We start from the raw sequence: 15,629 nt of genomic DNA, 5'->3' as shown, positions 1-15,629 counted from the left end.
TAGTAGGGCTCCTTACTGAAAAGAAACACTTGTGAACTGTAAATCATGAGGTCTCTTGGATGCCAAAGGCATTCAGCTTTACGAAGCCCAGCAGTGGTGCCAGAACCAACAACACATTGAGTTGATCAAAGAGTATGTGAACACAGTGTAGGTCTTTCACTACTGTTAGCCTTTGGGTATCTGGGGTGACCCAGGAAACTTCAGAGAAGTCATTGAGTCCTCCTTTGAGTGGCTTTGACCCAGATGTTTTGGGGCTTCCCAAACTGTGGTAGCTTTTCAGGGTATCTGAAGCAAAGGGTCAAGGCACACTCTTTTCTCCTTCCATAGCATGGGTGAGCTTTTCTTTCAGTGATAAATTTAGAACAGGTTCTTACCACATACTGCTATACAGATATGAGTTTCTAGTTTGGCGTGAGTCTTAGGGTATCATCCCCATCTGTTTTTGGCACATTTACATCCTTGCTGGTGAGAGGCAGCTGCTGGTGAACTTCCTGCAGATGGCTTATGTACTGCTAATGAAACTGCTCTGTCAGTGATGACAGCAGAAATTGCAAAATGCCGCCTAGTATTCAAAATTGGATGGAATGGTTTTCCTTAGGAAACAAACTAATTGTTATTACTCTAATGCACACAGATAATTTTGTCAAGGAACACATCAAGTATGTGTGAAAAGCTTTTTGTTCTGTCTGTTTCAGTTGTCTTCTTTTCTTACCCTGTTTTCCCCTTACGTCTGTTTTTGAGAACTAATTGAGCAAAAATAGACTGATGGGATGCAATATGCTAAATACTGTTTCTAGGTTTGTGTCCTTGCCTCCTGCACCCTACGTTCTGCTTGTAAGAGAGCTCATCAGCTGAAGCTTTCTCCCTGGATGATGTAGAACTGTAAGCCCAGTACTTTTTTACTTGAAGATGGAGGATTCAGCAGCAGCTTGCCTTCTTTTCCTGTTTGGTACCAGTTGTTCAGGCCCATCTGGAACTTAGGAAGTGGGAAAAACTTGATTCACATGTGAAAACTGGTGTTACTGGCAGTAACACTTCTGTCATTTTAGGAAAGTGATTGTATAGTGTCTCTTGGACACAAAGGTGCTTATTTGCCTCTCACCTTGGAAAATATGTGCATTTGTAATAGAACATCTATCAACTCAAATGTTTCTTTCTTAGACTGGAAAGGTTAGGGAATTTGTGAAATTGGTGCATCATGAATCATGCACATTTTCTACTGTTTTAACTAAATGGAAGATCAGCACGTACCAGCAAAAGATTAGCTGCTTCTAACTGGTAATAAATGAACGAGGACATTTTCAGCAGTATTTTCAGGATTACCTCACTCCCAGATGAGGGCAGGTACAGATAAAAAAGAAAAAAAAAAGTACTGGGTTTTCCATTCTAGGCTGTATTTATATTTCATACGTAGGGCATATTTGAGGATGTGAGAAGCTGAAATACGTCTTATGAAGGCAGACCTCTAGAAATGGATTTTCATCAACCCATCTTCATCCCACTCCATAAATGACTGGATTAGTGGGTTCATATCTCATCTCATTGTCAAATAAGCTTTTCTATACCTGTTTGTGTTCCAGAGCAACTTAGAATGCCCTGCATGTTTAGTTAGTAATTGCTTCTGTTCCTGATCTATAAAAGCAGTGACCCTTTATTTGATTTACATTTTTCCAGTTTCAGGGCTGTTGCAGGAAAGAAACTGGTGGCTTCTTGCAGGTAGCTGTTTATACAAAGATAGAGCCTGGAGAATGTGAAAGGGAGCAGAAAATAATCCAGTACTGCCTTTGTTGTGGGCGTGAGAGATTACTGACAAGTATTTGGAGGGCAATCAGTAAAATACATACACAATTGCATCTCATTTTCCATCCTTTTTTTTCCAGCAGAATACTGAGACTTTAGGGAAGAAACTGTCTGTTTATACTCTCTGTCTATCTTGAAGTGGCTTCTATTAGAATTAGGAGTATTGTTATGCTAAACTCTCTGAATCCAAGTGGCCATGACCTGTGAATCTGCATGTGCTCTCCACATTTGAAACAGTTATGAAATCCTGCTTTTCAGATGTCAGAAGAATGCTAAATCAAGGTCTTGCCATTTAAAAACGCTAAAAGCATTTCCTAAGCTCATGCTGTATGGTAAACTGCAGGTATTTTAAAAGCAATTAAGATAAATTCTACTGTTAATGACTTCAGAGCTTTTTTTTTTCTTTAAATTGTTTCCGTTCACATCTAAAGATTTTTTTCAAGTGCTTCTCATTTGTAATGCTCTTTTTTTTCCACTGTGACTGAATATAGAAACTGATTACCAAGTTCATGAATTTTCTGAAGCCCAGTGCAGGCAGTGTTAGCATCTGCTTCCTGACTGTTATTTATAGGTTCTGATTACTATGTTTCTAGCAGCGCTGGTCCCTTCTTTTAATGACACGGCTTTAAATAATTCCGCAGCCCTTTACCAGCAGCAGCAGATCTTTAAAAAGTGTTAACTACTTCTTCATAGGATTACTCTAATGGCAGTTTTAAATACAGTATTTACTACTACTTAAAAATTTTTTTTTCCCCCCGTATTTCTGATATAAATCAGAATCAGTAGCTCTATGAAAATAGAACCCAAAGCTTAAGCTTGTCAAATACAGTTTTGAGAAGCTGTATTGTGCAGTATTGTAATGTTTTTTCATTACTTAGACAAAATGTCCCTTTTTTTTAATTTTAAAATACTCTGTTCATTTAAATTCCTTTTTTTTTTTTTTCCTCTGTGCAGTATTGCCCACTGACTTGAAAAGTAAAACATTTTATACAATTGTACCTAAAAATATGTTTGCATTTCTTTTATTTGAGGGGGGTGGAAATGAGTGATTAGATGATGCCATGACTGAGTCGCTCTTAAAAATGACCTCAGCCTGCTGTGATAGAGCATCAGGGGCAGATACGGTCTGTAGAGTTTTGCTATAGGGAAATAGTCATCATTAGAAAACAAGACTGGATGCAAGTAGCTCAAGTATCCAAAGTGAATTAAATGGTGAGTATTTAAATTTTGGGTGATGGTGGACATAAAAATAAAATGTTTCATGTCTAGAAAGTGACTTTAGGATTTCCCAGCCATTAAATATGGAAAGTCAATTATTGTGAAAAAGATCTTTACTCTGAGCTGAACAGAAAGTATGTAACTGGAATTGGACGTGGAAGATTATTTACTAGATGTTTTTATTTAAAAGTAAAAAAAAAACAATTTGCATGGACAGGGGTGCATATATTGCATCATTTACTGGCACCTGTGTAGGCTAGCAAAAGATTTTTCAGGCATCTCTTTCTGTGTTATTTAGTTACCGATGCCTGTACGTCAAATATTAAATCTATCCTGGGTTGGCAAATGAGAGGTTTAAATTGAAAGCCTGGCATTTAGAAATCTCATAAACTGAAGATTTCATACTACGTTTGTGTATCAGGATAGTGGTGCGAGTCATCTTTATTTACTGTTTACTTATTAAATAAAAATTAACTAAATAATTAGTTATTTACTATCTGGAGTGCCTACTGGGTTCCTGAGAGCTGGAGGTATTAAGCAACTAGGAGCTCAGACCAGTGTATATTGAAGTCAGACCTACTTTTCTGTGCCTGTAAAAATAGGTCCAGAAAGTAACACAATCCAAGTAATCTGTTGTTAGTCTACGTTATAAACAACAACAGAAGCCTTAATGATAACGTTCCTAACACGTCACAGGAGGGATTACCAGTAAATTTAGAACACCTCAATAAAGGTGTTTTCATCATTTCTTAGACCGTTAAGGTTCAGGAGATAATCATTTGCAGAATAGTTTTTCAACTTGCATACATTTGCTCAGGTCCCTAACTCTGGCCTGAAATGTGGCTTATCAATAAATATGTTGGATTTAACCTTTTGATATCAATGCAGGAGTATTTTTTTTTTTTTCTTCATTTTCACTGCAATTATTAGTCAGACATAAAATGTAGACTTCTGACACTGGGACGTTTCTCACTAATACAGTAATTTTTATGAGGTTGCTGTGTTCTCCTGTTGATAATACATCATTTTCTCTTCAGCTTATGAACCTACTGTTCTGCCAGAAGAACTTGTTTTCCTGTCAGTGCTGACAACCATCCAATACAATACAGCAATCCTTCTGTAGACTTTATGTCTTATAAAAGAGACGAATAGTATTGAAGACTGGTTCGTTCTCATTAGTTGAGGATCTTGTATTGCTTTGTCTCTGCAAGCAGATGGTTCGTACATTCTCACTCATCATTCAGTTAGTCAAGGCTTCTAAGGTCAGCATAGTGAGGTTACTGGAGTTTAAGCTTTCTATAATTCATTGATGCACCCATAATATGTCAGTCTTTGTGAACTTCATGGTCCGAGCAGACAACAGCTCTACCTGGACCTTTTGTTCCAAGATGTAGTTTATGGTTTCTGATTTTCACAGTAGAACACTGAATAGAAGGGAGTGATCTGCACCAAAGAAATTTCAAGCACTAATAAATTCAGATTGTGGGTATATACGGTTTTTGAGATAATGATGATGATTTCTTTGATAATTTTTTAAGTTACCTATTTTTCTTGTTGTTTGGTTTTGTTTCTTAAGGATTTTTGAATAATAGATCTCTTTAACAGCACAGTAAATAGAGATTATATGAATAGGTGATTAGTTTAATTGTACCTCCTGCAATCATTTTCATAAATCTTATTCAGTCTTGATTTTACAGAAGTTCATAGAATCACAGAATCATTAAGGTTGGAAAAAATCAGTAAGATCCATCCTCACCGTGCCTACCAACCATGTCCCTCAGTGCCATATCTTCAATGCCTCCAGAGGCAGTAACTCCACCACCTCCCTGTTCAAAATGCCTCACAATTCTTTCTGAAAAGAAAGTTTTTCTTAATATCCAGCCTGAAGTTGCTTTCCTCAAAGCAAAATCAAGGCAGCATTAATGAACTTCTTGGGTCAAGTGTGTTTGTTGTCTTCTCCGTATTCTCGATTACTGAACAAAAACCTAAGCTACTGTCTACAAAGCTTAAGCGTAAGTGAGACTTCAGAATTGCATGTAGATGTTCAGCATTTTTAATGTGTTTATATCCTCATTCTGGTTACCTGCTCTCTGCTTACTGAGTTTCTATATTATTTTAGTGTAAATGATTTAAACTGTGGTGTTCTGGGTTCATCTATGTTTTATATGTGCAATTTATTTCTATGAATATTCAAGGCTGTTTTTTAAGTTTATTCACAAAGTCAGTGAATCATAGTTGAAGTATATACTTGAGGTTAATGTGAAAGTGACGGCAGATTTTTGTTCTGGAGTGAATAGGACTTGGGGTGGTTTGGATTTGTCTATTTATTTATAATATCAGCGTAAGACACACTGCTTGATATTCACTCATGGAGGAAAGATTAATGAGAACATAAAATGACAAATGATGCTTTTTGATTTTGATGATTTTGGCATTTGTCAGAATGCCTCACAGATATATGGCTTTATTAACAAAGATGTGTTTGGAAGCCCGTGCTGCTTTTGGGCTTGGGCATATCTTCTTCCTTTCTGCTGGAACTGTGCTCAGGTTCTCCTGCCAACATTCAGCTCAGACTTCAAGTCTTCTGAGGGACAGGTTTTCCTCTTGCTCGAACCCTGGCCTGGGTTTTTCTGTCAAATTAAATATAGTCTCATAATGCAGAGGATTATATTTAGCAGAAGGAAAGATAAACACACTGATGCCTCTCCAGCCACGTGCCTTTGACCTCTCGCAAAGCCATACACAATGCCAGTCTCTGCAGTTGCTGACACAAGGCTCATGAATTGTGTGGCTCAAGGCCTTGCTGGCCATAGGGCCTTGCAGTGCTCATATGTGGACTGAGGGTGAAGTTACGCAGCAAGGCAGATACAAGCTCTGGCAAGATGTAACAGACTGCAGCAGTCAGGTGTAGGGTTCTCAGAGGGATGGCTGGCTGGCTTGTATTCTTATATGACTGGCCCTTCCCTATCTTCCCCCTTCCTCTACCCTGCCTCTCTGCATCCCATCTCTGCCAACTTTGACATGTTCCTGAAGCATTCCTTACTAGTAAGTATGCATATCTCCACAGGCCCCCTCAGATACCCATCCTACTGGTGTTAGCTTATTTCCCCCTTATCAGTTGCAAAGGCCAGATTGATGCTCTTCAGACTCTGCCTGTGTTTTCTTAATGGCCCATCAATTAATGGCTGAAGAGTTCTGGTCCCACTTACTGTCTCCCTTAGTGCTTACTTATCAGGTTTCTGTCTCTGTGTGTTTTGTTAATGGCTTTCTCTTTTATTTCCCCTTCCCTATGAGGTGAGAAGGCCTTTAATCTGATGACTCTAGTGAACCAGATGCTCCCACATTCCCCATTCCCTTACACTCTCTTTTTAGCAATATCATTGAAGGCAGTGATGATGGAGCACTTTGAAGGAGCTGCTGCGCAAGAAATCGAACTAATGGAGGCATTAGACAAAGAATTCTCTTGTTTTTTTGTTTTTTTTTGAGATAACCACAGGATAACCACAGCGTGTGAAGTAAATAATAGCTTGATAGCATATTTTATGATGATGGACATGTTTCAAGATAAACAGGAATAAGACATACATCAGACTGTGTCTGCAAGTAACTTTTGTTAATTAGAGTAGTGAAAGCTGTCACTGTGGTGAATTGAGAACATCACAGACTTAACCAATTAGAAAACTGCTGATTATTTGCATCTCAAGTTTGATTTCTGCAAGACTTCTGTTTTCACTTTGACAGCGAAATAACTTTTTTTTTTTTTTGTCAGAGGGTGGTACGGAATTTTAATCTGTTTAGTTGTAATTATTAAGGTTTTATTTATTTATTTATTTATTTACCTTAAACAGAATGCTATCTTAAATAATGTTCTGTTGTAATGCTAACTAAATAGGCAACAATAAAATGAACCTCTCATAAATTTGTAGGATTTGTCAAGGTAAAAATAACTTGTCTCATTGTTTATTTGGTTTATTTGTAGGATATTGCAGTAAGCACACTTTGAATGCTTAAACAGCTTTTAATGCATTTTTACTCTGTTGCATTTTTTCATTTGCAGAATCTTGGTGCATCCAGTTCCAGCTGGTCTGAAGTAGATGTGCTGATCCTGGCTGGAACAATTGGTCATGTTTTGAGTTTGGGAGCAAGCAGTTTTATTGAAGAAGAACATCAAACTTGGTATTTTCTTATCAATACCCTATGTTTGGCTCTGTGTCAGGAACTCTGTAGAAATCATTTTCTTCTGAAAGAATGTGACCTTCAGCTTGGCACCACTATGAAACAAAACTTTGACAGTATTGGAGCAGCCCCAGAATGCAAGAATATAGATGTACAAGCAGCAAGTAATTCAAAACTAGGCAAGGCTGCATCTTCAGCTGAATCTGTAAAAGGATCAGATAAGTGGATAAGCTTAGCAAGTCCATGGATCATTCTTATTTGCTGTCGACTCCTTCGATCCTTGAATCAGACAGGGGTCCAGTGGGCTCATCGGCCAGACTTTGGGCACTGGTTGACAAGGTGGGTGTTTTTATACTTCCTGTGTTATTTAGAAGTTAATGTTTGTGTGTTGTTTTTTTTTTTAAAGTGTGCGAACATTTCTTTACAATCTCTGTATTAGAAAGTGTTTTAAATATGAAGGGAGTAAATAGTGAAGCAGCATGAGGAATTTTTCAGCACAGGAGTTATTCCTCAGGTACTATCAATGGATTATAATCTTAGCCCTGCACCATGACTTATCTAATTAATGTCAGTTATACACGATAGGTTTATCAGAGGCAAAAATAAACTTTCTGTGCCTACGTCAACAGAGGCTGGTTTGTGAAATTAAAAAACACGTAATAGAATTGAACTCATTTTAAAAGCAGAAGGTTCTGCTCAGTTCCAGATTTCATTAAGTTGTAGAAAAAGGTACTGCACAAAGAGTTTTTCCTCATCTGTTACAGTCATTTAATGTGTGGGTGGAAAACTGAAGGAATTTTTCGAATGTAGTATGGGAAATAGGGAATTTCTTAAAACTTGAAGTTTTTATTTCTTCAACTGCCTATTAGTATTGTGAAGAACTATGGCCATGACCATATGGTGACAGAAAGTACTTAATATTTGAACTGTTTTCTGGATGTTGTTCGGTAGATGGAATTGCAGTACCTTCCAACTGACTAGTCAGTGTTTTGCAGACAGCAGATGGGGAGGCTTTTTGTAAGGTAGAGATTTCTTTCCAGTATCTTACAATGTGTTGATGAAATGTCATTCATCATTCATTAATAGAGACATGAGTAAATCAACCAGTATGAAACTCATTACATATTGGCAGCCCCACAGATAAAATGCCAATTGCTATGACAGGCGTGAGTGCTGAAAGACATGACTTATGAGGAAGTTCATTGCATTACCAGAGCTTTCACTGTACTTCTTCTCGCAATGCAGTGAGGGATTGAGGAAGGAGTGTTATATACAGTGCTAGTCACAGGAGAATCCTTCATGGTAAGGTAAGTCACTATGTGACCAGCCCTATGGTAAATACAGGATTAAGTGTGATTCAATGTGACTGGGAAGATTATTATCATTATTATTATTATTGCTATTATTGTTATTGGTTATTATTTTTAAAGATTAACCGCAGTATCTTCCAAAGATTTAGTTGTTGAATAACTTTCTGGTCCAGATGTCTTCTTCAAGGTGTCAACTCTTTTCTGTGGAGTATACTATTATAATGCCATGGAAGAAGACTTGATGTTCTTGCAGCTAAAAAAAAATAGCGTTTTTTCCAAAGATGTGCTATTGCTGGTATCATCCCCTAGGAATGTTTACTGACACTTGGAAATATTACCGACCTTCTAAACGTTGTGGACTTATCACCAAAGATGCTGTACCAGTTAGGTGCACCTTCACCTCGCCACTTCTGATTTCATGGTGCAAAGTGTGCCTATGTAGAGCAGCAAACCCTACTGTAGAGGGGACTTGGGGACATCACAGGTGGAATGCATTCTGCAGCTAGATGAGATGCTTCTAGGGCTTCCTGAATAATAATGAAAGCTGGAAAATCCTTTAAGTTCAGCTCTCATACTCTTAATAGATTGATGGTATCTTTTGAGTAGAAAGGTGGGAGAAGGAGTTTATTGTATTGTTTCATTTTTTTCTTCTGTGAATTTAAGTTGGCACTTCTACTTGTTGAGATGTCTATTGGCCTACTTATTCATCCTGTTGAGGTCTCTCTAAATGGCACACAGCCATCTGTTATACCAGCTGCTCCTTCAGTTTTGGCATTATTTGCATTTGCAAGCTTGCCCTCTGGGCCATTAAAGAAGATGGCCCTAGTGTGTGAAGCCCTAGGGTTGAATGCTGGTGAGTAGTCTCTAGGTGGAGCAGTCTCCAGTTGTGCTGCTGATGAGAATGCTGGGCAGCTGAGCCAGTTTGCAGTCCACCTCTCTGTCCACTTACCTGATCTGGGGACTGCATCGATTTGCCTGTAAGGATCTTGTAGAAGTAAAAGCCTTGTTAATATTCCAATAAACAATCTTGCCTGCACTGCATCCTTCAATGAGCTAATCGTCACAGAATTCTATCAGATTGATTGACATTAACCTTCCCCTTCATAAATCCATAACAATCATGTAATTAAAGCTATGTGACTCCTTGGTGAGAAGAGCTGAAGTACTGGCAGCTAGATATCAAAACTGAAACTTACTGGTGACTGCTTCTTGTGTTTCTCTCCTAATTATAGCATCATATTTGGGTGTATTTGCTTTGATCCTGTAGCAAGTATATATATATGTATATATATATATATTACCTGACCTGGCAATGTACCTGTTGTCATGTGTTTCCTATCACAAGCCCTGTGTTTTACCATCAAAGCTGTTGCTTTGTCTGTATGGTGAAATAACTGAACTGGTATGGCTAGTAAAATATCCCATTGTGGTGCAGAAAACTAATCTTTTAGATGAGATGGATCATGTCCCCTTCTGGTTTACCATGCAGCTTAACTGGCAAATGTTCTGCCGCAATATATGGACTGGATTAGTAAAGGAAAGAATGAATTTGCAAGCCAGTACTGTGGCTGTCCAAATTCATTTGAAAAAACAAAACAAAATAAAACCAAAAAAAGCAACAGTGTCTGCGTCTTCTGAAATGCAGCATATATAAACTTTTTTTTCTTTCTGTTATTGTCAAGCATTGTTTATAAAACCCTACTTGCCTGTCAAATGAAAAAGAATTAATGATTCTCAAGCTTCTTTTTCAGCCTTAAAAAAAAAAAAAAAAGACAAACAAAAACCTAAGTCCAGAGTGCAGTACCATGGGGATGAAGACAATGTGTAATTGGGGCTGCCACCTTTCTGCCTTCTTCCTTTCACTACTGTAACAGCTTTACAGCTTTACACAGGCTGCTGGCATATCCTGACACGAATCACAGGAGCAGTTTTAGCCTAACAAGAGGATATAATATGTGTCATCATTCTGACATATTCTTATGTTGCTTTATATGGTTAAAAGTTAACCCTAATAGCAGCATTTAAAGTGCACAGTTTTTGACATAAGTGATAAATGCAGGTGGGATAAGTCCTGTCTTGGGCCTGAAAGGCCTCACGGAATGAGTTTCCAAATGATTAGTGAATGAGTCAACTAAATCTCTGCACATTGTCTGGTTCGTGAGGATCCTAACTCCTATTAAGTGAACATGCTTGAATTTTCTTTGGTTAGAGATTTCAATGTCTTTGTTACTTCTCTTTCACAAGAGAACAGTGTGGTAGAGGTGTCTGTTTCCCTAGTATTTTGATCAGGATTTAGATGATGGATTTTCTTTATGGCCTCAATTAAAAGATAGTGATAGGCTGAGTTGCATAAACCACTCATTCCTCTTCCCGAAATGCACTGTGATCCTGTAAGATTGATTGTTGATCTATTCTTAGTATGTGTTTAATTTGCATCATTGTGTCTTAATAGCATATTTCCTAGTAATATCAGAACCTTTCTCAGATCATTTGTATCTTGCTAGTTTGAGTTACAGCTGCTCAGACTTCTTGTTTTTCAGATAAATTGATGAACAGTCTTTTCAGTCTTTTCTCTTTTTTTTTTTTTTTCTTCTTTTCCTCCTGTATTGACCCTGTGGTTATCTGTTGTCATGCTCAAACTAATATTTTGCTTATCTGGACAATGCATAATGGGCTGACCATTCATTTAAGGCAAAAAAGATTATTGTACAGATTTGTGCATGGACATATATCAGAAGCAAAACAGAAAAATCAGTTTACCAGTAACATGTTGAATTTAGCTGTTCAGCACACGTTGAATAATGCAGGAGTTAGGGAAGTATTTTTTGATATTTGCGGAGAGATTCTGCAAGCCTGCTGGAAAGAAGAAATGCACTTTAATGAGAATAAGTGCATCAGAAAAATAGACCGTAGGTGAAGTAAAGAGAACATGCAGATTTTGAATTTGATAGTAAAAAGGTTTTCTTTTCAATTAGGTAGCATTCAGATAACTTTGGTCATATGTTTAATCCTGGTCCGACCTCATACTCAAAAAGTGTCAGAGCTGCTACAGGGCTCACTATGGAGGGGGTGAAGTAGTCAGTGGCAGCATCAGCTTGTGGAGAACTGACGAGAAGCAGCAGCATGTAAAGATGATGATAATTCCTTCAAATAACGTACTTAATTCCCTAAGTGCTCTCCTCCAGAACATTAGCATGCAATGAAACGTGTTTGTATTTTGTTCTATGCTAGCAGTATGGAAGTGAACAGTTAAAAAGGGTTTCAAATGAGATTCATCTGAGTATTTACAACTCCCTTCACTCCATTAGTTTGCAGGAATTAAGTGAGATTGAAGCAAGTCAAAGAAAATGTCTCTGACACCAGAAGTATGAAAGTGTAGACCACCGGCTGTGATAGTAAGAGCATATGAACAAAGCTGCTTTTTTAATTTGGGCTCTCTATTTTGAAACTCTTGGTACTTTGATTTCCAGTGTGTGGCTTAGGCAAGCACCACTAAATTTCAGCTGAGCTAGAGCAGCATGTTTCTGCATGGGTTTCTTGGACTGATATTGAGAAGTTTGCTAAATGGCTGAATTCTGTGTTGAGCAACTGCAGTTCTCTTTCAGAATACATGCTAATTTAGTGTGTGCTTAGCAGCCTAATTAGAAGAACCTTGATTGGTAAATGTGGAAACAGTAGGTGGTCTATAGTGACTCAACATTGCTTGTTATAAATCCTGTTTTATTTGTTTCTTCAGCAGACTCTATGAAACATTTAGACACAGGCTGGATATAAACCCCTGTGCTAGCAGTAAGGAATGTGCCATTAGTGACTGATGTGCTCATGTATTTAAAAATACCTTTCCTTTTCACTGGGCCTTTCCTAAGGATTTTATTTTATTTTATTTTTCCCTTTTTTCTTTTTTTTAATTTCCCCGGTAGACTATGATTTGCAGTGTTCAGTGTAGGGAATGGCAGATGTTATTGAAAGTCTTGCTGGATATAGCATGCTTATTACATCTTTCAGGTAGGAATATTCTTAATAATTTGCCTGATTTGATTTATCTCACTGTCATGCAGTAAATAAGGAGGATATGTCCTGAAGGTTTTCTTTTAAATGAATGTTTGTGGTAAATTTTAAAAGGTGTACTGGTTACTGAATTAGTTCTTTATGTACTGAGGATAAGAAATTATGCATACGCTATCTTCACAGGATGCTGCAAGAATCCATTCACTCCTTATTCAGTTGCTTCCTGTAGGAGAAAAATACTATTGAGGAGAAACACCAAGGGCACATAATATATCCTGTAATGCTCTGGTTCATGTCACTTCCCTCTACTGTTCTGCAGAGAGCAGTGCAGCTCCTGGGAGTCGTCCACGAAGCGCTTCTGTGAACTGGGTCCAGCAGGGCAGGCTAACAGGGCAATTTTTGTGCCCTGTTTCCTTTCATCTGTGACATTTCGAAGCACAATAGCTGTCACAATTATTGGTTAAAATCCTGATAAAGCATGTACCATCAAATAGGAGGGTAGACCTATTGGAAGTACTGTAATTCCAATTATATCAAAGGTAAAACTGGTGTTTTATAAGTGTGCTCAGAGTTAATGCAGCCCTGGCTTAGTGTCATTTTACTGAAGTTGATGATTTCTTATTGTGACATTTTGAAGTGTGGAAGGCAGAGATGGAACACATGGTTATCATGCTCTGAATAATGTTCTTAAAAAAAGATAAATTAATAAGATTAATGTTTCTGAGTTGTTTGAGATGTTGAGAATACTTGCAGTGGGCAAATTTTAGCAACTACTGGTTTATAAAGGCTTTCCTAAAATTTTGTATCTAGCTGTATGAGGCATGAAGAGCAGATCTTTATCTTACCCCCTTAGATTTTGCAGTACCAAGTAATATCACTGTAGATTTAAACATACAGCTTTTAGCAGCATGCTGAATGAAATGCTTTTAGGTCTGTAAAGACTGGTAGATACTTAGGATGAAGGGGACTGTATCTGTACTCTTGGCAGGAGTGATGCAAGTTCTGTCTGTATTCTTTGTATGTATTGATCCACTACAAGGGGGTGTAGTTGTGTAAGAGAGTCATATTGTGTTGTTTGTATATATTTTTAAAAGTAAGTAGGTATGTTTCTGGTCATTACAGTTAGGTAGTACTTCATATGACTAAAATTAAACAAAACAAATGCATGTGCAGTTATTTAGAAATGGAAAGTAATACTAATTTCATAATGTAAGAATTTTTTATGCCTTATCTCAAGAAACGAAATGCTGTAGTGTAATCAAAATGTACTGTTTCAAAACGCATAAATAAGAAAATTCAAGTTTAAAAGCTTCTACTCTATTAAGCAGCTTAGTCTTTATATAATTAAGGGAATCGCTAGCATATGGTGGAACACAATCCCTCCTGAAGCATGCATTCTTGAATAGGAAGCCTCATTAGTAAAATCAGTTTTTTGAAACTACTAACATATTTTACAATACCTTTTGGAAAATTTATAACATATCTCAGTGCAATAATTAATTTGGCAATAGACTACTGTAGCTAAGGCTCTGTCAAATGTGCTTCACAGTAATTACAGTAGTTTGAAGGTTTTTTGTTTGTATGTTTGTATGTTTCTTTTTCTGCAGTTCTGAGCATAAGTCTGAACTCTCCGTCTTGGCTGCAGTTTCCCTACTTATGATCTTTGTTCTGGTTCAAAGAAGATGCTCACTGGTTTCAAAAATTGCTATGGCACTTGGGCTCCTGGGAGTCTACAGTTACCGGGCAGCCATTGGAAATGTCGTATTTCCATGGCAACATGACAGCAAAGATATTTCAAAGTAAGTTAATCAACAGATATGTAAATCTATTTCTAGAAAGGTATTAACACTTTTGGTATCGGGATGAGGTGGAGATGGATGTTATGTTTAGACTGTAATCAAATTCTTACAAATAGAACTGCATTTTGTATGTGGCTGACACACAGTTCTTGTGATGTGTAATTTCAAGCCTTGTGAAGTGTCCTGCAACTAATCAGAGGAAAATCCAGTAGTCATTCCCTGTATTTTTGCTAGAAAGAAGCTCCGAATACACCATCTCCTCTTGTTTTAGATAGATTTGCCATATTTAGCAGAGAACATGTCAAGTTCGTTTAGCTGTTTGTTAGTTTTGAAGAATGATTATGCAATAATTGAGAGTGTTGCTTTTCTATATATTTCTTTCTCAGTTGAATATTTTTGTAATGTATGACTGTAACAAAATTGTTCTGCACAGTGCGGACTGAGGACTTTTATGTGGATGTAAATTTCTTAAAGAACTAGTCACTGCAATTGTAAGGAATTTATTGGTGTTTTTACCAGTGATTACTTACAGAATGTAGCTAAGTGACTTCAGTTTTCTCGTGGAGCTTTTTATCATTGGATTGTACCTGGCTTGTAAATATCAGAGCTGTGGAAAACTTGCGGAGTTAGTAAGAGCATTAAAAGAGGAGGAGAGGATCGTGGAAGACAAGTATAACTACTGTCTTATAAATGCAGTAAACTTTCACACTCATTTTTAATTTTATATAAGTGGTTTCTTTTGGGGCTTTTTAATTAGAGGACAGAAATTCACAAGATATGCAGATGGGAAAAATATGCAGGAAAAGATTTTAGGACACATACATCAGATTTGCTAATAAGGCATCTTTATAAACTGAATTTGTGTCTATATATATACACATACACATTTATATATATATACACAGATGCATTTACATACACTTCATCTTTCCAAATATTGAAGATAGTTCTAATGTTAGATCTTGATTGACAAACCTGATTTCATTCTGTGACAAGGTTACCTGCTTAGTGGATGAAGGTAAAGCTGTCGATGTGGTCTACCTGGACAAAACCTTTGACACTGTCCCCCACAGATCCTCATGGAGAAGCTAGCTGCCCAGGTTTGGATGGATGTACATTCTGCTGGGTTAAACACTGGCTGGATGGCCGGACCCAAAGAGTTGTATCAATGGAGTTAAATTCCGTTGGCAGCCAGTCATGAGCGGTGTCCTCCAGACCTTGGTACTGGGACCACTTCTATTTAACATTTTTATTAATGATCTTGATGAGGGGATTGAGTGCACCCTCAGTAAGTTTGCAGATGACACCAAGTTGGGAG

The 15,629-nt window shown here is 37.4% G+C and overlaps 1 protein-coding gene across 6 annotated transcripts in view; it reads left to right on the top strand.

The window, feature by feature from the left end:
• The window catches only part of PIGG (phosphatidylinositol glycan anchor biosynthesis class G), an 86,129-nt gene that overhangs the window by 24,974 nt on the left and 45,526 nt on the right, over nt 1–15,629 (top strand). For 5 of the 6 annotated variants that reach the window (XR_008210496.1, XM_052700644.1, XM_052700640.1 and 2 more), the window contains 2 exons: nt 7,076–7,533; nt 14,120–14,311. Coding sequence is in view for 5 of the 6 variants with exons in the window: in XM_052700644.1 (XP_052556604.1) it covers nt 7,076–7,533; nt 14,120–14,311 (650 nt within the window). In the remaining variant the exon portion in view is untranslated. The remainder of the gene's footprint in view (nt 1–7,075; nt 7,534–14,119; nt 14,312–15,629) is intronic. The other variant, XM_052700642.1, reaches the window with a different exon arrangement.

Source organism: Tympanuchus pallidicinctus, unplaced genomic scaffold (assembly GCF_026119805.1).
Source record: "Tympanuchus pallidicinctus isolate F22 unplaced genomic scaffold, pur_lepc_1.0 scaffold4, whole genome shotgun sequence".
Classification (NCBI taxonomy): Eukaryota; Metazoa; Chordata; class Aves; order Galliformes; family Phasianidae; genus Tympanuchus; species Tympanuchus pallidicinctus.
The sequence above is the reverse complement of the archived record's forward strand: the minus strand, read 5'-3'. Positions and strand labels throughout refer to the sequence as shown.